The sequence below is a fragment of the Lithobates pipiens genome, unplaced genomic scaffold, assembly GCF_037356315.1.
Source record: "Lithobates pipiens isolate NorthernLeopardFrog02 unplaced genomic scaffold, aLitPip1_a1.2 Scaffold_16, whole genome shotgun sequence".
Taxonomy (NCBI): Eukaryota; Metazoa; Chordata; class Amphibia; order Anura; family Ranidae; genus Lithobates; species Lithobates pipiens.
This window is the reverse complement of record NW_027507748.1, coordinates 149,999,565-150,022,018: the sequence shown is the minus strand read 5'-3', so window position 1 is coordinate 150,022,018 and position 22,454 is coordinate 149,999,565. Positions and strand designations below refer to the sequence as shown.

Sequence of the window (22,454 nt, the reverse complement as noted above, 5' to 3'; positions counted from 1 at the left end):
ATTTATTGGTGGGCGGTGTTGATATTTTATACAGAAAGATACGTCATTACTATGTCAGTCTAATTGGTACATCTCATTGGTTACAATACAAGAGAAATGAAGAAACTTGATGCTTGAAGTTTGGTTGAAACTGGTTCTGTTATCTCAAATGAATTCTTCTAACGCGTGGGATGTGGGGGGTACCCGCCATCTTGGCTCCGAACAGAAAGTCAATCTGTATATTACATAATAAGTAAGGAACATGTATATACATAAGCAAATAGACATTTTCTGATTATCATTATGTACATTGGATTCCTTAACAGTCCCCCCTAAAATGGCTATTTTCTTCTGTCCCTCATCTAAAAGGTCCTAATCACCTGGCTCATTCTCCTTAGCAACTCTTTTTAAGCTGTATATAGAGTTGGGCAGCAACTAGTTCACTACCCTCCTCGATACAGCTAGAGAAGGGCAATCAGGTGCTATCTACCCCTATAACCCTAGAGGATTGTGAGATTTTGGACAGGGAGTGACTGTAGAGGAGTGAAGGGTTTGTCATCCTCCATCATAAGAGGGTCCTCTTCTTCTTGGTGGAGAAATGTAGGTGGGCTGTTGTCTACAGCCTTGCTCATTAACTTCTTTACGAAAGGTGGAATACAGCATACAATCGGGGGGTAAAAGAACCAGGATTATTAGTACCGTTACCCCTATCTGGGCGAGCACCTTCTGCCACCCACTCATCCAGCTAAAATATTGATCCCATGGGTCTGTAATACCGGAGTTCTTCTTCAACTCCAATGACAAATCTTCTAATTTCTTTATAGCTAAAGTTATTTTACCATTTGGGCCGGTATTATCAGGAATGTAGGTGCAACAGGTTCCCGTTTTTTCTATTTTTACAGACACCTCCTTTCTCAGCTAACAGCATGTCTAAGGCCATCCGGTTCTGGAATGTCATGTAGGAAGTGGGGGGTAACTGGCCAGCAATTCCCTGGCTTTGAATTCATCAGGGACCCCCCTTGGGACCCCTATAGCATCTATGTACACATGAGGGTCAAAGCTTCCGGAGAGAGCTGCTCGCTTCCTCCTCTGACTGTGTGCTGGGTCAGTGTATGTATCAGGGGTATCTTCTGCTAGGATATGGAGGGGCGTAATCACCTTTTCAGGGCACATTCACCGGTCCAGATACCCTCTAATCTGGTCCTATGTTCCAACCCACTGTCCCTCCCAGGAACCACAATTCTGGCCCCAGTAACTGTCTGTAAAACACACATATTACCATCAGGGATGTCTCACCTTACCAACAGGGATGTCACTGTACCAATGGCATTGCCATGAAAGAGTCAAACGGACAAGGTACTATGTCACAGTAATCAAAGGTAAAAGTGGTCACATGTGTACCTGAAGAGTTGTACCAAAATGTAATTATGTTATCATTTTTTTTTTTTTTTTTTGTGATGACCACCTCCTGAGCCTCCCCCCTAGACCAAACAGAAAAAAGGATATGCAGCATGGTCGTCATGAAGTGGGCGGGATCTTGTCCTCGGGGGTGGAGCTTTCTTGGAGTGGGAGGCGTGTATTCAGGTATTCTTCCCGGCCAATTCCACTGAGGTGGCTGTGGTCAGCAAAACTTGGAATGGACCATCATATCTGGGTTCAAGAGAATGTTTTCTCACAAATTTCTTTACCAGCCCCCAATCTCCAGGCAGTAGTTGGTGTGTTCCTGTATCTAATTCAGGATCTGGAATGGAAGAAAACACCTGGACATGCATTTGGGTTAATTCTCCTGATAATGAGGTCACATAATTAGTCAACACATCAGATTGTAACTGTAACTGTTGTGGAAAGTGACAGCCAAGTCTGGGGGCTGAACCAAACTAAATTTCATAAGGGGATAGGGCATATTTCCCCCGGGGTGTGTGTCTGACACTGAACAGGGCAATGGACAAACTGTCTGGCCGACTCATGTTAGTCTTTTGGGCCATCTTCTAACATCCTGTTTTTCTAGTATCCCTTTTATCCTTTCTACCTTCCCGCTACTTTGAGGGTGGTAAGGGGTGTGTAGAGCCAACTGAACCCCCAGTGCTGCCCTAATCTTTTGTAAGGGTTGCTGTGAAGGCTGGGCCTGATCGCTCTCTATCACCTCTGGGACCTCAAATCTACATACTATCTCACTCAGTAGTTCCTTAGCTGTGGTCCTGGCAGTCATGTCCACCTCCACTAGGGGGCGTATTCGAATCTGTCACTCCTTTGACATTTGGGAGTGATCAATTTGTATCCTCTGGAAGGGGTATAGAGCTTTTGCCAGGTGCTTCTTCTGTGCCTTTTCTGTACATTCTGGGTTACATTTGTTGCAGATAGTGCATGATCTGCAGAAGTTGTTGGTCAATGGAGTAACTCATAAGTTCATAAGAGTCTTTGTCAAGTGGACAGTTCCATTTCCCCATTGCACCATGGCTGGGTACATACTCCTGGGTAGACAAGGCTTCTTGCTGCACTCGAATAGTCCATCTCTGAGAGTTCCTCCTCTCCGTTTTCCAGCTTTCCTTCTCATCCGGACTTGCTGCTTCCTGTAATTATTTCAGATAAACTCTGTCCACTGGGAGAGTCTGTAGGATAAGCATGGAGTGGTCTTCTTCTACCACCCTGCTGTCCACTTCCCGTGGAACACTGCCTGTCTGTTTGGCAGCTGAATCGGCTAGATTGCCTCGAGCTTCCTTCGAGTTTAGTTTGTCGTGTGCTTTACTTTAGAATAGTCACTTGGGTTGGGAGAAGCAGGGCGTCCAAGTCCTTGATGGCTGAGCTGTTTCACAGGTGTTCTTGCAGCCGTCAGGAACCCTCTGTCCTTCCAGATAACACCAAAATCATGGGCAACGCTGAAAGCATATCTTGAGTCCGTATGAATGTTGGCTCTTTTTCCCTCTGCCAATTTACATGCTGTAGTAAGTGCTTGCAGCTCTGCCACCTGTGCAGACATCACCGGCAGTAAGGTTTCAGTTTGGAGAACCGAGTTTTCAGTGGTGACCTGGATCCTGCAGGGGTATTTCACTCACGGTGGGGAGATGCGTGGTTTCCAGCCGCATTAGTTCGATGCAGTCATGGGGTGACAAGTCACTTACTGTTATTAAAATTACTGTGTTTTAATAAATTCTGTTTTACAAGCAATTAAGTGCAGTGCCCTGCTGCATGTGCTTTTTAAAAAATATGCAGCTTCATATCTCATTTCTCAGTCTGTGTACAATACATGCTGCTCATGTGCCCACCCCGCCTCTCTCCTCTCACAATTCTCCTGGCATCAGTGGAGAATTTTCAGCCCCGCCCCAGAAGAGAGGTAGGCGGGGCTGAGAATTCTCCGCTGACGTCAAGAGAAAAGTGAGAGGAGAGAACCGGCCGGGCCGGGCAGTCACATGAACGACATGTATTGTACACACACTGAGAAATGAGATATGAAGCTGAATATTTTTTAAAAAGCACATACAGCGGGGCACTTAATTGATTGTAACATGGGATTTATTAAAACACAGTAATTATAACAACTTTATGCTCGGAGCACTCTCTCGGGAGGGGCGGGCAAGTCGGGATGATGTCAGCCAGCAATTGATTTTTCCAGTCGTATGCATTGATGCTGCATCGGGGACACCCGAATCACAACGCATTGATGCAGCGATTAACTTCAGCACCCCTAACATTTATACATACACACAAACAGTATATACATAAAGCCTTTTTAAAAACTGTAGTTCTGTACCCATACCTGCACTTCTGGGTCCTGCACTGTAGGGGAGGTGCAGCAGGTCAGGACTCAGGAAGACATCTCCCCCTTCCACTGCTCTGAACTTACTATCCAGATTAAGTTCCCGCTGTGCCTTTGTAGAGATGAGCAGAGCAGTAGGAGCTCAATCACAGGCTCTCTCAAACAGGATGCCACAGCACCTCGGGCAAACTCTGGTGATACCCCAGTTAGGAAAAGCTGGTCAAAGGGGACCAGGTAAATTAGTTTTGCTTACCTGATCTTCTGCTCCCACATGCTCCTCTGCGCTGCCAGACCGGTTCCTGCACTCTGGTGGTCTAAGGTCCTCTGATGTCATCAAGACCGATGCAGGGACCATATCCTTGCTCTGGAGATGAGCATGCTTAGGGACAGACCACCTGTAGGAGTGGAGGAGAGTGCAGTTTGTCAGGGAAGTGAAGGATCAAGTATGTAAAAGTGCTGTTACTGTCCTATAGACTAAACAAGCAGTTAACCCATGCAGTGTGGGCTTATGCCGCGTACACACGAGCGGAATGTCCGACAGAAAAAGTCAGAAGGAGCTTTTCATCATATATTCCGATTGCGTGTATGCCTCATCGGACATTTTATGTTGAAAATTCTGACGAACCTAGAAATAGAACATGTTCTAAATGTTTCCGACTGAACCAATTCCTATCGGGAAAACCGCTCGTCTGTATGCTGGACCGACGGACCAAAAACGCTACTGAAGTTCTTTTTTCTAGTCCTGTCGAATGTGTTGTACGTCACTGCGTTCTTGACGGTCGAACTTTGGTGTGATGGTACGCACGACAGTTTCCGCGGAATTCCGTCGGAACTCCGTCAGAAAAACCTTCAGAGTTTACTTCAATGGGAAAACCGGTCGTGTGTACAGGGCATTAGTCCCACTGTAAGGGAGGACTTTTAGTATTCTTAGAGTTGGGCTTAAAGGAGTACAATAAGTTATTGGCTAGACAAACTCCAGCCAAACTGCCAGATATCCCTCCGGGAAATGCAGCTAGGAATCTCTTTTGCAATAGACCTTAGTTACGAGTATCAGGATTCCATCTCCATCAATGCAGCCTCTCCTATGGAACCCCCCTGCTTTATTGATGTTCGCAATTTTTTATTTATTGGTCCTAACATGGCTTAGAATATTGTGACAATATGTAAAAAAGCTGATATGACATTTTTATTATTCTAGTGATGATTGGGAAAGTGTGTGGTCAATGATTTCCCTGCGCCAATCACAGGCACAAGCCTACTGTACTTAATGTTAAATCCACTCCAGAACAATATCATAGTGCAGCAGTACTAAGTGATCAGTAGGCTGTCATTAGAATATCTATAGGCAGCTTTATTTATCCATTCTCCTTCCGTCTTAGCCCTTGTACACACGGTTGGATATTCCGATGGACAATGTCCGATAGGACCGTGTTGTCGGATAATCCAACCGTGTGTGGGCTCCATCGGACTGTATCCGACGGACCAAGTTTTCCAGCTGGGCTATAAAATTGTGTGTAGCGAATTCCGATCGGACAAAGTGCCACGCATGCTCAGATCAAATTCTTAGACCAAAGCTATTGGCTACTAGCCTGAACATAGTCCCATCGTAACGAAATTACATCATCACGTTCTGAACGATCGGATTTTCCAACAACTTTGTCCAACCGGGTGTATGCAACAGTTTCGGACAAAATCCGTCTGACAAAATCCAACGGATTTGGTTGTCAGAATGTCTGACCGTGTGTACAAGGGCTTACACATTATCCGCTGAACTCATTGTCATTTCCTGGATATGTTGCAGTGATCTGTGTTCTCTTCTCTTTCCTTATAAATTGAACCCTGGAGCATCTGTAAAGATAAATGACTGAGCCTTACCTTGTTCAGTGTTCTTATATTCAAGTGTTTGTATGCTATGCAAACACAGAGACAATTGCTCTCTGCAATGAATGCTGGCATCTGTAATCATTTTTGTCCACAGGATGCTAGTTTAATGCTATTTGCAGTATTTTTGATGTGCCCAGTCACCAGCAGGCGGTCATTATAATAAAAATACATATACTGCCCCTGGAAAAAACGACCTTCTTAACCACTTTCAGACCGGACCATTTTGCTGGCTTAAGACCAGACCAATTTTTGCGATTTGGCACTGCTGTGTTTTAACTGACAATTGCGCGGTCATACGACGTGGCTCCCAAACAAAATTGACGTCCTTTTTTTTCCCACAAATAGAGCTTTTTTTTTGGTGGTATTTGATCACCCCTGTGGTTTTTATTTTTTGCGCTATAAACAAAAAAAGAGCCCGCAAAAATATCTAAAAAAAACATTTTTTTTCCTCGGTTTAAAAAATCACAATAAGCGATTATTGATTGGTTTGCGCAAAATTTATAACATTTACAAAATAGGGGATAGTTTTATGGCATTTTTATTCATCTTTTTTTTTTACTAGTAATGGCGGAAATCAGCAATTTTTATTGTGACTGCAACATTATGGCGGACACATCAGACATTTTTGACACATTTTTGGGACTATTGTCATTTATAGAGCAATCAGTGCTATACAAATGCACTGATTCCTGTGTAAATGACACTGGCAGTGAAGGGGTTAACCAGGGTGTGGCAGTGTAGGGGTTAAGTGTGTCCTAGGGGCGTGTTACTAACTGTGAGGGGCTGGGCATCTCCCCGTTCAGCCTCCCCGTGAGACGATCGAGTCCACAGGACCCGCAACCGGACTCACAGGGGGTCCCGATTGGCACGCTGGTGATGGCAAGGCGGCAATTTCAACTGGTCGTACCTGTACGCCAGTTTTCCTGCCCATGACATTCTGCCGACGTACATCGCCGTATGCCGGTCAGTCTGGTTAAAGTGGTTGTAAACCCTTACAGACCACTTTTTGCTACAGGTAAGCCTATAATAAGGCCTACCTGTAGCTACCCAGGATATCTCCTAAACAGATATTCCCTGTATTTTCATTTGCCAACGTCATTGGCACATGTGCACTGAAGCAGTGGCACGTATGTGCCGTTTGCTTCAGTGAGTGTGCCGTTACCGGTGGCTCCGAGTGACATCTTCGTGGCTCCGGCCAATCACAGCGTGGAGCCGCGATACCCAGAAGTTAGTCCCGGAAGTGATGTTGCCAGCCGGCGCTGGCACCACAGCGAGGGCTTCAATCTCAGGTGAGTATTACATAATGAGCTAGTATGCTATGCCTGGGGGGGGGGGGGCGCCCGTGTGCTCCCTATGGACGGGCCACCACTGGTCAGCACCTTATTGCTGTCTGTCTCTTGCAGACTTTCTTTCATCTTTGTCCCTAAGGCTGGGTTCACACTTATGTGAATTGGATGTGGATTTTCCCCCATCCAATTTGCATGACAGGAGACTGTGACCGGCAGTCAATGGAGCCGGCTCACACAGCTCGGCGGCGCCCGCGCTCCACACTGGAAAAGGGTCCTGTGCTTCTTTGGCTTCGTCAGGTCCAAATTCAGGCAAAAACTCGGAACTGATTTGCGCTTGAAATGAAGAACAGGGATGCACCGGACCCCATAATGCGAGCCATGGCCACAGCTAATGTGAACCCGGCCTCACATTTTGATAAAACTATTATTTATGTCATTGTGAGTAGAAATCTTTCTGGATAGCAATTAAAAATATCAGGGGTTTTTAACCTTCCCTACTATGTCTGAAACTAAAAAAATGTTTTGACTGTACTTACATTTTAAATTACCACAGTGGCGTAATACATCAGTAAGAGACTCCTGCTGACTAGAACATAAACTTTTTCATTACTTGTTAGTGCCAAGTTGCATGTGTATAGATGAGAAGGATTGAGTCAGCATTTTAGTAATTTCATAGCAGTACATTCTTGGCTATCTTGGGGCCCAATAGTTTATTAAGGTATGTTTTATAGGTGTAAAAAAATGTATAGATTGTTGGATTGTTTTGTATTGTGCTCAGCATTCAATAAATGTGCACATATTTTTAGGAAAGCTTTTACAAAGTGCTTTATGCATGTTAAACGGGTGTTCCAGCGGAAAAAAATATTTTTTAAAAGTCAGCAGCTACAAACACTGTAGCTGCTGACTTTTAATGAGGACACTTACCTGTCCAGGGCAACTGCGATGTCGACCCCGCCGAGGCCGATACGTCCCTCGTATCGTGTCCCGGCGCCGTCATCCTCACTGCCCGTTTTCTACTACGCATGCGCCAGTCGCGTGGCGATTTGTGAATGGGGCACGCTGTGTTCTGGGACACACACATTTCCCAGAACACAGCGCACCCCATTCCCCAGAAGACAACGCGAGGAGGAGAGAAGACTCAAAATCAAAGCAGAGTAGGAAGAGGCAGATTAAGAAGACTGCCGAGCAACAGGGGTTTCTGGTAATTTGAAAAAAAAAAAAAATTTCACATTCTTTAAACATTTTTTTAAGAATATTAATGCTATTTTTTTTTTTAGGGTGGCTCTCCACTTTCAAAAAGTAGTATTTTATTAGTAGGAAGAGTGTCATTTGGTACTTGGTAAAATGACTTCTGATATCTAGAAGAAGAGTAGAAGCTGACTCTATAAATGTGAAGACAAAAGAGGAAAAAGAGACGTGCCTCTAAGAGTAGACTGTAATATAGTTAAATAAGCTCATAATTGTAGCAACTCACCTAATGGAAAAAACAGGAAGGCTCATCAATGATAAACCCCCATGGAATGGTTACCACTGCACGGCGGGAGACGCTGGAGTAGGGAAACCAGTGGCCATGGCCTTGCAGTAGCGCTGGCCCTCCCCTTAAGCCTTGTCCAGCAAAGAACTTCCAGGGTAGTGCTGCTCTCTTGCTGGAAGGAGTCCATATCAACAGCCCTGATATTCTGAAGGTAATTAGTACTAAGAGGAGGCAAAGAAGAAAATGTCTTCCTGATAGAACCATTGCTCCTCACTTTAAACTAGCTTCATTACTCAGGCAGTGAACAATATAAGCAAACACAATAGGCAGTGCAGAGCATAATGACCTTCCTGTTGAAAAGGATTTTAAGGAAAAAGAAGTTTGCAAAAGGAGGTGCTACTCAAGAGATCATCTACACTTTCAGGCTCCAAAAACACATGAGAAGTTGGTATCCCAGTTCCATACTGTTTTATTTTTTCAGACATTTGTATTTTTCTCTTTCTTTTTTACACAGCCCCAGTTTAAGGCTTGGTTCACACTAGCCTGATTCCAAAGTTGCTTGACTTTCAGTGCAACTTTGGAGTCCGTCTTTGATCCGACTTTGATGTGGCTTTTTACACTCTGTGGCAGGTCATATCAGAGCTGGGCCAAAGTAGTGCAGGAACGTTTTCTAAAGTCAGGCAGACTTGTGTAGTATCAGTTAGGTCAGCTCTCATAGGGAAACATTGAATTTTACATGTTATCCGACTTGGGGTCTCACAAGTTGGATCCTATGTCGCATCAGTGTGAACTGAGCCTTACACAAAGAGAAGCACATTTCAGTTGTCTCACCAATGTAAACAATTAGGTAGCCATATAAACCAAGGTGCAAGAAAAAACAGCCTAAATAGCACCGCTCAGTGCCAGAGGAAAAATTCTTCCAAAAATTGATGTAACCTGCATAAAACAAAATCTTAACCTCTATAAACAAAACACAATAGCATTTGTAATTAGATTAGCAGCTGCTATAAAATATATCAAAAATGGAAACAATAGCATTAAAAAGTCAAACACATCTTATGTCCTTAAAATGCCATAGCAGTGCTCATGTCAGTTCATCCACATGTGACAAGCTTTTATATGGATTTCACGTATAAGAAGAAACGATGAAGTGACTTCTGTAACCACTTCCCCACCATAATATACATATTGTCAGAAACCATGAAACAGACAGAGACAGAAGTACAATCAAATCACACTTGTTTATTAGTAAAAATAAAAAGGTAAATAGAAAAAAAGCGTAGTCAAGCATAGCCAGAGTCCAGTAACCAGATCGGAAAGTCAGCCAGTCCAAAGTTCATAAACCAGATCGGGTAATCAGCCAGTCCAGACGTCAGGGATCCAAGGACAGCAACTGCAAGCCGGATAAGAAGCCAGGAGGGATGTCAGCAAGCAGCAGGAGATGGTTCCTTGTGATGTGACCAACGCGAAGGCAAAGGAAAGAGTGAGCTGGAAGGCTTTAAATAGGCAGGTCAGACGAGCATCATCGGGAACAGCTGGTAACTGTGGAAAGAGAAGAGAGCTGGCAATTAGCCGACAGCTGTGCGGCCAGCCCAGAGGAGGAAGGGCTAAGCCAGCCCTGACAGTAACCCCCTCAATGACCCCTCTCCCTCGAAGGGCCACCGGGCTCGAAAGGGAAACCGTCTATGGAACTCACAGAGGAGGACAGGGGCATGTACGTCAGAGGATGAAGCCCATGAGCGTTCCTCCGGACCATACCCCTTCCAATGCACCAGGCACTGTATGCGCCCACGGAACCTACGGGAGTCAACAATGGATTGTACCTCATACTCCTCAATGAATAGGGTGAGGACGTGGCACCGAGGTGGTAAATCGGTTACAGACCAACGGTTTCAATAAGGAGACATGAAACACATTTGAGATGCGCATACTAGGAGGAAGGTCCAACGCGTAAGCTACTGGGTTAATCCTGCGAAGGATATGGAAAGGCCCAATAAACCGAGGTGCAAACTTCAGTGAGGGAACACGAAGCCGGAGGTTGCGAGATGACAGCCAGACCCTGTCCCCAACCTGGTAGGAATGCGCAGACAGGCGTCTGCGGTCAGCATGGAGTCTGTACCTATCATTAGCATGACACAAAGCCTTCTGGACTTGTACCCAAGTGGAACGAAGACCACGGACATGCTCCTCTAATGCAGGAATACTCTGCGGAACAAACGAGTCAGGCAACATGGAAGGTTGGAAACCATAATTCGCCATAAATGGAGACAATCGGGAGGCAAAATTCAAGGAACTGTTGTGAGCAAACTCTGCCCAAGGTAATAGGCCAGACCAGTTGTTATGATGGTCAGAAATATAGAAACGTAGGAATTGCTCTAAGGACTGATTTGTTCATTCTGCGGCCCCATTAGACAGCGGGTGATACGCAGAAGAAAACGCAAGCTGGATTCCCAACTGTGCACAAAAGGCTCGCCAGAACCGGGAGACAAACTGACTGCCCCTATCCAAGACAATCACCTTGGGTAGCCCATGTAAGTGAAAGATCTCCCGAGCAAAAATGGAAGCCAGTTCCTTAGAGGTAAGCAACTTCTTAAGTGGAATACAATGACACATCTTTGAGAACCGGTCAACCACCATAAGGATAACAGTGTTGCCTTGGGAGTTGGGCAATTCCACAATGAAATCCATAGACAGGTGAGTCCAGGGCCTCTCTCCATTGGGTATGGGTTGTAGGAGGCCCACTGGAAGGTGTCGTGGAGTCTTACTCTGAGCACACATGGGACAGGCAGCTACAAAGGCAGTAACATCAGCCCGTAGACTAGGCCACCAGAATTGTTGGGAGATGGCCCAAATGAGTTGATTCTTCCCAGGATGGCCAGCTGCCTTGGGAGAATGGTAAGTCTGGAGCACTGCAGTACGGAGACTCTCTGGGAAAAAGCAGCGGTCACAAGCTTTACCAGTAGGAGCATGGACCAGAGCAGCAAGAATTTTGTCACCCAAAGGAGAAGTAAGACTGGTGCGAACCGTAGCCAAGATACGATCAGGAGGAATCATAGGAACCGGAACCGACTCCGACTTGGAAGTGGAGGAAAATTGTTGTGACAAGGCATCAGCCCTTACATTCTTAGTACCGGGTAAGAATGAGACAATGTAATTAAAGCTCGACAAGAAAAGAGCCCATCGCGCCCTTCTGGGAGAGAGTTGCTTAGCCTCAGACAAGAATGTAAGATTCTTATGGTCAGTAAGAATAAGAACGGGCACAGTGGTACCTTCAAGGAGATGTCTCCATTCTTTCAGGGCTAAAATGATCGCCAACAGCTCTCTGTCACCAATCTCATAATTGCATTCAGCAGGTGACAATTTCTTGGAAAAGTAGCCACACGGATGCATAGCGCTCTCAGAGTTAGGACTTTGAGACAGAAGGGCGCCAACTCCAGTCTCAGAAGCATCAACTTCTAGGATAAAAGGCAACGTAGGATCAGGATGTGCCAACACAGGAGCAGAAACAAAGGCAGCCTTGAGAGTCTCAAAGGCCTTAATGGACTCCGGAGACCAACTCTGTGGGTTACCGTCCTTTCTGGTCATATCAGTCAGAGGTTTGACCACAGACGAGAAGTTACGAATAAACTTCTGATAGTAGTTGGCAAAGCCCAGGAAACGCTGCAGAGGACGTAAACCCACGGGTCGAGGCCACTGTAAGACTGCCGACAGTTTCTCTGGGTCCATCGAAAAGCCAGCAGTGGAAATGACATAGCCCAGGAATGTAACCTCTTCACGATGGAACTCGCACTTCTCCAGTTTATAATAGAGATTGTTCTCTCTTAGTTTCTGAAGTACACGACAGACATCTGTGTGGTGGCTCTCCAGGGACTTGGAAAATATGAGGCTATCTTCGAGATAAACCACCACACACAATTGCAATAAATCTCGGAGGACACCGTTAATAAATTCCTGGAAAACTGCCGGGGCATTACAAAGGCCAAAAGGCATTACCAGGTATTCATAATGGCCTGTTCTGGTATTAAACGCAGTTTTCCACTCGTCGCCCTCCTTAATGCGCACGAGAATGTATGCCCCTCTCAGGTCAAGCTTTGTGAAAACTGTTGCTCCCTTAAGGCGGTCAAATAACTCTGTAATCAATGGAATCGGGTAGGCATTCTTAATCGTGACATGATTGAGACCCCTATAATCTATACAAGGTCTCAGTTTACCGCTCTTCTTTTTCACAAAGAAGAAACCAGCACCAGCAGGAGACGAGGACTTGCGGATGAAACCTTGAGAAAGTGCGTCAGCAACATACTCCTCCATGGCCTTATCCTCCAAGACCGACAAAGACCGACAAAGGGTAAACCCGGCCGGCCGGCCAGGTTGAAGGTCAATTGTGCAATCATAAGGCCTGTGTGGAGGCAAACTACCGGCTTGACCTTTATCAAAGACATCGCCAAAATCACGGTACTCCTCCGGCAGGAAGGGGAGTGAAGCGGTGCACAGGACCTTGGATACCTTCAGGAAGCATGTCTCACTGCATTGTGGTGACCAGGAAAGAACCTCAGCATGGAGCCAATCAAAAGAGGGGTTGTGCCTCTGTAACCAAGGATAACCAATAACCAGCGGAAATCTGGGTGAGGAAATAACTTGGAATTGGATTATCTCATGGTGAAGAGCCCCTACGGCCATGGACAACGGAACAGTCTCATGAGTCACATGGGCAGGCTGTAAAGGTCTCCCGCCAAGAGCCTTAATGGCAAGTGGAGTGTCACGCAACTGCAGCGGAATTGAGTGCTGCGAAACAAATGCAGCATCAATGAACAGGCCTGCAGCCCCAGAGTCGATTAGCATCTGTATCTCGATGGACGACTCAGCCCAAGAAAGGGTGACCAAAACCAGGGGCTTATCCTTGTGGATAACTGGGGACGAAACAACGCCACCTAAGGTCTGTCCATGACAGGACCTCAAGGTTCGGGCGTTCCCTGGACAGGTAGGACAAGACTTCAAAAAGTGACCTGCCTGGCCACAATAAAGGCACAATCTCTCCCTCCTCCTAAAGGCTCTCTCATCCGCAGAGAGACGCGTGAATCCCAGGCGCATGGGTTCATCTTCACTGACCAACTCGGTACCAGGAGGCATGGGAGGTGAGGAAGGCATGGGTGGGACTACAAAGCTCGTACAGGAGGCTTCCACAAGCGCTCCTTAAGGGAAAGTCTTTCTCTGAGTCTGGAGCCAATGAAGATGGCAAACGAGATCAAGCTCTCCAGCTCAGTGGGTATATCTCGGGCTGCTATCTCATCCTTGATGGAATCCGAGAGACCATGAGAAAAAGCAGCCACGAGGGCCTCATTGTTCCAAGCAACCTCTGCTGCCAGAGTACGGAATAAAATGGCGTAGTCGGCAACAGTTCTCATACTCTGTTTGATGGACATGAGGCACTTGGCAGCAGAAGCAGAGCGTGCGGGAACGTCAAAAACCCTCTTAAAGGAGGCCACAAACTGAGGGTAACTCAAGACAACAGGTTTTTGTGTCTCCCATAGAGGGTTAGCCCAGGCCAGGGTTCTCTCAGAAAGTAAAGATATCATGAAACCTACTTTGCTTCTGTCCATGGGAAACGCCTGGGGCAGCATTTCGAAGTACATCTCAACCTGATTGAGAAACCCTCTGCATTGAACTGGATTGCCCCCAAATCGCTGGGAAAGCGGAGCAGAACCAGACATACCTCTTATAGAGGTAATACTCGAGGAGGGTGCTTGCACAGAGACTGGCGCAGCAGCAGGGACGGCCTGCGACTCAGGTTGTACCGGAGAAGCCACCATGGGGGATTCCAGGTGAGCCGTGCGATTCAGGAGCATTTGTAATGCCAAGGCAAACTGATCCGTGATCTTGCTCATCCAATCTGGAAAAAATATTACCAACAAGTGGATTGACTGTATCTTCTGAATTCATGGCCTTCGCGTACTGTCAGAAACCATGAAACAGACAGAGACAGAAGTAAAATCAAATCACACTTGTTTATTAGTAAAAATAAAAAGGTAAATAGAAAAAAGCTTAGTCAAGCATAGCCAGAGTCCAGTAGCCAGATCGGGTAGTCAGCCAGTCCAAAGTTCATAAACCAGATTGGGTAATCAGCCAGTCCAGATGTCAGGGATCCAAGGAGAGCAACTGCAAGCAGGATAAGAAGCCAGGAGGGATGTCAGCAAGCCAGTCTTGAAACAAACAGCAGGAGATGGTTCCTTGTCATGTGACCAATGCGAAGGCAAAGGAAAGAGTGAGCTGGAAGGCTTTAAATAGGCAGGTCAGACGAGCATCATCGGGAACAGCTGGTAACTGTGGAAAGAGAAGAGAGCTGGCAATTAGCCGACAGCTGTGCGGCCAGCCCAGAGGAGGAAGGGCTAAGCCAGCCCTGACACATATACATATACGGCTGGGTGGGCGCTCTCTCCTGAGTGGACGTTCAGGAACGTACTTCAGAAGGAGGGGGATCGCGCTCGCCTCCATAGCGGCACGATCCCGATGTGCTCGTGTCACCCGTACATGGTGCATCTCCGATCGGCAGGAGGGCCCTGTGATTGGCCCTCCTGATAACATGACGGCCGTGTCCAATCACAGACGTCATGTGATGTAAACACAGAGCAGATTGCTAGTCAATCGGCTCTCCTCTCCTCACACGGAAGTTGTTGGTGAGGAAAAGAGAGCAGATCGCTGCAGCCGGCTGGTGATCAGTAAGTACGTGCTATTTTTTACAGCTTTTTACTCACTGATCACCAACCTAGTGTAAACACACATGTCACCACATAGGGTAAACACACATGTCCCCAAAACACATGTCTCCCACATATGTCCCACTAAAATCACATGTCCCAATTATTATCTGCACACATATGTCCAGGATCACCTCAGCACACCTGTACATGATCATTTGAGTACATATGTCCGTGATCACACAAATCAATTATTATACACTTTTTTTACCAAAAACATGTAGCAGAATACATTTTGGCTTAAATGTATGACAACATTAGATTTTATTGGATTTCTTTTAAAATAGAAAGAAGAAAATATTGTTTTTTTCAAAAATTTCCGCTCTTTTTTCCCTTATATCGCAAAAAATTAAAACCGGAGTTGTGAATAAATACCACCAAAATAAAGCTGTATTTGTGCAAACAAAAAAAAATTAATTTGGGTAGAGTGAAGCATGACCGCGCAAGTGTCATTGAAAGAGTGAGAGCGCTGAAAGCTGAAAAATGATCTGGGAAGGAAGGGGCGAAAGTGCCCAGTATTAAAGTGGTTATATAGGTGAAGCTCTTGTTACGGTGATCCTAGTTGCTGTCACTTGAGCACCACATACCCAGAACGCCCCCACGTGAGTAAGACTCCCCTTAGGGTATACACTCACCAGATATTGCTATTTCATGCGCCTTAAGGTAAACTTTTGTTGTCACTTTGAAGGCATCCCCTAATTCTGTCAGGATTCTATTAGGATGGAGGTATGGATGGCTCCAATGCAGCAGCATCATATGAAAGATTAAAATTGCCACATAGCGTAATCCTGTTTTTCTAAATTTTAGACGATAGCCCCCCCATACATAATATACGTACTAGCTTGTTAAAACAAGGACATAAGATGTGTTGGACTTTTTAATGCTAATGTTTCCATTTAGGTAGCCATGTATGTAAAAAAATAACCTTCCGTTTTCTTGAAAACAAATAAGTTACAAAATAATTTTGCACAAAAATTAGCATGAGAAAACTTTTGCCCCAAAAAAAGTATGCATAGTAAAATTGACGAACCTACCCGCTGTGCAGGAAAAAAAAAGCAACAGAAGAAAAAAAACAAATACTGTATATAATGATTGTCATGAAGTGTATAAGTACTTCCTCTCTGTGTTTTTTATTGTAATGCTGTACTTATTTCCATTCACTTGTTCAGCTCCAGAGATTTTGAAACTTGACCCTCTTACTGCACATCCTTTTCTGGAGTTGGCAAAAGGGAATACCGTTGTTCAGTGTCGATCTCTAGCAAACCGCCGTTGCAGCAATCCTGAAGGCTTTGAAAACAGCAGCTGTGTGCTGGCAACACGTGGTTTTTCTACTGGCAAGCACTACTGGGAAGTGATTGTTGGCACCAAACCAAAGTGGAGAATTGGTGTGGTGAAGGGTACTGTAAGTCGCAAAGGCAAAATGATTAGAGCACCAGAAGCAGGAGCTTGGCTCATAGGACTTAAAGAAGGACGTTTCTATGAAGCCTTTACATCTCCCAGTGTTACTCTGCCCATCAACTCCCACCCACAACGCATTGGTATCTTCCTGAATTATGAGAAAGGAGAGCTGATCTTCTATAATGCAGACAACCCCAATGAGCTCATTCCTCTGTATACATTCCATGCAGAGTTCCAGGGAAAGCTGTACCCTGTTCTGGATGTGTGTTGGCAAGAGAGGGGAACTAATCCTCAACCCCTTATATTGCCATTTCCAGAAAGAGTGGTGAAGACTCTGTAAATGCTTTCAAAATCTATTGACCCTGTTTCCTAGCATAACAATAGCACTTTACTTATCCTTTCAGGTGATATTACATTTTATATATGGCAAATCAAAATTTCAACCGAACGGTAGGAGAAAAGATGGCTTATAAGTTTTGAACCTCTTTACTTCAAACATAAAGCATACTAGAAAAAAATGATCTATTTTAAAGTGTGTTTCAAGTATTTTTGCACTGTTTTAATTAATTTGATAGATGTTTACTTCCTATAAGTCCTTAACTTTTGGCCTTGTGTATTTGTAATGTATAATTCTACATATTAATATTCAGCATCTAACTTAAATGACTGTAACCAGAAAACTTGCTTGTCTATCATTAGTAAAGAACACACATTTATTTATAATAATAACGTAAGGTAAAGTAAACTTGTGCATAGTCTAAAAGTACTACACTGGTAAAAGGATTTTAAAGAAGGCATTTGGAGGTTCTTGACCAAACCCCTTGTTGCCTTCATAAGTGCCTTGGCAACCTACAAACTGGGGGCTCTCAATTAGCTTAATTTGCTGAAGTTGCAGCACCTATTTGTCCTTGCCCACTTCATGTGCATTTTTGGTTGGTTGGTGGATCGATCAAACCCTCCACCCCCACCCTATCGCTCGGTCGATTAGTGAACAAAGCCCCTCCCCCCATCATTTGCCTGTCCACCCACCAGCCCTGACCTTAATAACCCATCCAGGTTATGGGCAGCTTTGCCATCTTCCCCCGGTGTCTGCTCGGCAACTCCCCTCCGCTTCCCGCTCCCGGCCAATATGGACGCTTCACCTCTCAGCCAGCTGGGTCATAAGGCCCACTTCCTGATTGGCCGGAAGGAGAAGCAGGAAGACAATAGTGGATATAAGTTTTCTCTTGTCACATAACTGGGTGACGCAACTGGGTGGCACACCCTTTAAGCCAATTATAGCCTCAGGCTCTAATCATGTGCTTAAAAAAAAACACATTGAAATCCATGCGTCCAGCACCCTGCATGTAGATTAGAGAAGGGGGGCGATGCCCATGAGCTTTTAATGGAGCATCTGCCACTGGTGAGCACCAGTAAGAGAAACGCAGAGGAAGAAAGGCTAAATTTCCTTCTTCAGGCAAAGCCATTACTTGTATAGATGAATGACCCAAGTGTTGGTGAAATTATGATAGTTTTTTATGCACACCTCTAGGTTCATTCTTTGCAGTCCCCTTGTCAGGTTAATTTTACATTCTGTCACAATGTAACATACAACTACAAATCATTCCCTAACAATTCAGTTTCATTCATCGTTTGTTGAGAAGTGTAGAAATAGATATCAGGATTTTAAGAGGCATGCTTTACATAATGGGATAGTCCAGCACTTTTTTGACAGTTATAGGGCTTTTCAAAAAAGAAAATATTGCATATTTTAGTGAGCACTTATTTAGTTCTTATTGTAGAGTTTACGTAGTTGTAATTTATAATGTTGCTTTTACATTTTCACAATGTGACTTTCACATTTGTTTTTATGTTATTAAATATATAGATTTGTAGATAAGCCACTATAGCCAGTATAGATTAGCAAGTTCTGTGACTCTGCCTGACTGCTTAACAACTGCTGAAGTAGGATACCAGTCACAAAGGAAGTGTGTTCAGCGAGTCAACAGACTCCCAGATTTGCATTGTGAGAAGAAGCAGTAAAGCACACTCATTGTGTAGCACTGCACAGTAGGTAGCAGAGCCAGGATATGTAATGATAAAAAATATATATATATTTAAATGTGTAGTTTAATTCAAAAACACTGATCACTTAATTTATACAAAGTTTAATTTCAAGTGCTTGTGTGTTTAATGTGGTTTCTATCTTGTGAAGGACGTTGTACATAGTAACATTAATGTATTGATACACAGGGGGATATGGGCCTTCTTTCACTACAGTGGCTCCCTAAAATAAGTAAAGTGTAAAGAGAATCTGTTTCTATTGAAGGCTCTACTTATTTGTAATAAGCAAGCCCACTGTTTCTCATGAAGTGTCACCTGTCACAAATGTCCACCATCACATTAAACTCCCAGCTCCTCTTTCTTGGCTTGTCACTGTGGATGCAAACAACTATTCCACCATGACATACTCTATTTGATGAGGATTGAGAGATAGAAGAAATACTATTACATACATGAGCAGCTTGATTGTCCAGGACAAATGATTTTGATATTTTTTCTACAATAATTGCTAAGAATTTCCCACAAAGGATCACAAGAAATAACATTAATGTTACAAAAAATATATACAGCACATATCTGCAATACATGCACAGTTTTATGCCTTTAAACACCCTGCAAGTACAGAAAAATACCTGGTAACGTGCCAAAAAGGCGCTTGGCTCTTAAGTTCTGTTGTGGGCTGATAACACACAGGAATTGATTTACTAAATGCAAATAGACTGTGTACTTTGAAAGTGCAGTTGCACTAATTTTCCCCAGAGCTTAGGCACCCTATAGATAATTTGATTTTCTTTCCTTCCACCACAAGTGAAAGAAAAGAAAATCGCCTCCTCCAACACAGCTATTGTGTTTTGCTGGAACAATGAATACTGCTAGCCGCTATAGCCATCGGCAGTAATCACATGCCAAAAATCCAACAGGCTGGTTGTACCCAAGTCGAGAGAGGAATGGACTTGGGTACAATTAGCCTGCCCATACATGGATCAAAATCCAGCCAGTCTCTACTGAACCATCCAAATTTTGATCCATGTATGGCTGGCTTTGGTGAAGGTGGTGAAGCTTTATTTTACAAAGAATACCCAATCAGGTGCAAGGAAAATAAAATAAATAGCATTTTTTCTTGCACATGATTACATGATGGAAATCAGCAGAGCCTTGTCACCTTCACTAAGCTCTGGAGAAAATGAGTGCAACTGCACTTGCAACGTCTATTTGCTTTTGTAAATCAACACCACAGTGGTGTCAGCCAAACCCATAGTCTTTTGCAAAGCTATAAAACCACTACATCTTTCATAACCCTCTAACACAGAGGCCACAATCTGAAGACCAAGAAAAGAACGAGGAGGGCCCTTTGAGATAACACAGGAAGTGAGCAGAGAACAAATTTCTGGCACAATCAACAGTTTTGTTTTTCTTTTGTTTTTTTGCAATTATCAAACAGGAATACCAAAAAGCTTTAAATTGTAGCGTAAACAAACCAAAAGGGAGCAAATAAACATTTATTGTTAGGGTTTATATACACTTTAAAGCATAAGGCTTTAGAAAAAAGCCATGGTTGTTTGTAAATGTTGTATATTTCCCTCTCTCTAATGTCCACAAGGTTATTTTAGTTTTTGGATAGAGCTGGGAAGGAACACTCCACAAAGAATTTTGGTGGTTTTGTCCCCACAAGGGAGATTTTTTTTCAAACTTCTTGTCCCTGAGACTCCCTGGTACAGTAAATGAGGGACAATTTCACCAACAGGGACACAAGAATCATTAACAATAAGTGATAAGGCTTGTGGCCCTTCCCTTTTATAATCCAAGATGAAGAATATCTATAATCTGAATTTAATATTCTTTGTGACTTTTTAAAGGTAGACATGTCATAAGTGGGCACTTAAAGTGGTTGTAAACCTAGTTACACCACTTGTACCTAGAGGTAAGCCTCTAACACAGATGCCACAATCTGCAGACCAAGAAAAGCACTAGGAGGGCCCTTTGAGATAACACAGCAAAGCTTACCTGTAGATACTGTAAATATCTCCTAAACCTGCACCATTTAGGAGATATTTACCATATACACTTGTGCCAACATCATTGGCGCATGCGCTGTGAAGAAACAGCCCTCTGTGAGATTTCTTTACTAGCAAGTGCTGTGACTGACGGCTCCTGTGCACATGAACGGGAGTGATGTCACGCAACTTTGGCCAGTCACAGAGTTGGAGTCCGTGGCCCCAGAAGAAAAAGGGGCAAAGATGGATGCGGACACCAGCGAGGGCAAACGAGAGCTTAGTTTGCAGGTAAGTGCCACATAATGGGTTAGTTTGCAATGCATACTAGCCAATTATACTTTTACTTTGCAGGAGACAGCAGGAGAAAAAAGAATTGACTTCCTTTTTAAGACAAGGTACAGGTTATGTATGGCTTAACTTGGGAACAGTAAAAAGTGCTCATTGTTTCACTCATAGATTTTCCCAAGCTACTAGAAAATCAAACACCTAACTGCGCATGACACAACTTTCAGCTGTTATCCAAGTTGCAACTTTCAGCTGTTATCGAAGTGTAGCAGTGGACAGGCAGGGGCCTTGTTGTTTCTTGATTACTTTTTATGTATTTTCAACTTGGACAGGCTGTGTTGCCCATAGCAGATTCTTGCCCTCCTCCATTGTTTCAAAAGATGAATTCGATTTTTTGCTGCAGAATATTTTATATGGTTTCGTGGTTTAACATTTTAATGAGGTGCAAAGTAACTAAATACATCTATTCTTTAGTTCTAATTTGAAGCCTACACTTCAAGTCTAATACAGTTTTTTTGGTAATAAATTATTTTAAAAGCACAAAACTAAATTCAATAAAAAATACATCTAAATGGCTAATGTAAGAAATATAATGTGTAAAACATGAACAGAAGACAATGTGGGTCTTTCTTCCTAATAAATGAAAGCTTTGTTAAAAATAAAAATTCACTGGAATATGTCATGAAAAATCACAGACTTTGTATTAAAACTGTGTACAAAATGAATGACATTTCTCAATAAAATGAAAAATTTAATGCATAATTGAATTTTAAAGCTTATTATTCATTACAATTAAATTGTATTCATCCTATGCAGGTGTGTAACTACAGATCATAGGGTTCTTCAGCAAAATTTTAAAGGAACCCCCCTGGCGAACTTCATACTATCATTGTTTGATTTAGTGCTGTCAGCATAAACAGATTACTACAAGATTCATGTGCAAGTCAGTACACTATAAGCAGGGCTTCCATCAGGGGTAGACAACCCATACACATGCAGGGGTCCTGGGCATCCCGAGGGGCCCAGGCATCCCAAAGGCAGGGGCAGCCTGCCCCTGGGCCACTCTGATGCCCCCCTTAAAAAGGCCATACAGATAAAAAAGAGCCAGAGGAGGAGCAGGAGGGGGGAGTCTGTGGGTGCAGCTGCTGGAGGAGCATCGTCTCTCCCAGACACCATGACCAACTCAAATAGTGTGGAGAGCAGCAATACCCCTCTAACTCTGGCTCTCCACAGTCACTGGCAGCCTGGTATACCGATAAAGTGAGAGCGGGAGAGCAGCTTACACGAGAGTCAGGCTGTGTCCGTTCCATCTCCCATCCTGTCTTCACTGTCCTCCTAGCCCGGCCCCTAAGTCACTCCGCTGTTTTTCCAATCTGCCATTTGTGTCCTCCCATCCCCACCCACACTCCAGCCACCTGCATGCAATGCACTGTGCTGTTGAAGGAGTTCTGTGGGAAGCTGGGTGGCAGTTTTGAAGCAATAGCTGCTAGGTGCCACAGCCCTGGGGGAGACCAGCCTAAAGGGGGAAGGCACAATTGCTGAGTGAGCCTTCCACACCAAGAACAGCCCCCCTCTCTCCCCCACCGCTTTTTGCTCATCTCC

General features: G+C 44.2%; 1 protein-coding gene across 1 annotated transcript in view; it reads left to right on the top strand.

The window, feature by feature from the left end:
- The window catches only part of TRIM50 (tripartite motif containing 50), a 66,940-nt gene extending 45,326 nt beyond the window's left edge, over positions 1-21,614 (top strand). Inside the window, exon 7 of the mRNA XM_077480610.1 lies at positions 16,302-21,614. Coding sequence (XP_077336736.1) covers positions 16,302-16,870 — 569 coding nt within the window. The 3' untranslated portion in view covers positions 16,871-21,614. The remainder of the gene's footprint in view (positions 1-16,301) is intronic.
- The last annotated feature ends 840 nt before the right edge of the window (positions 21,615-22,454 follow it).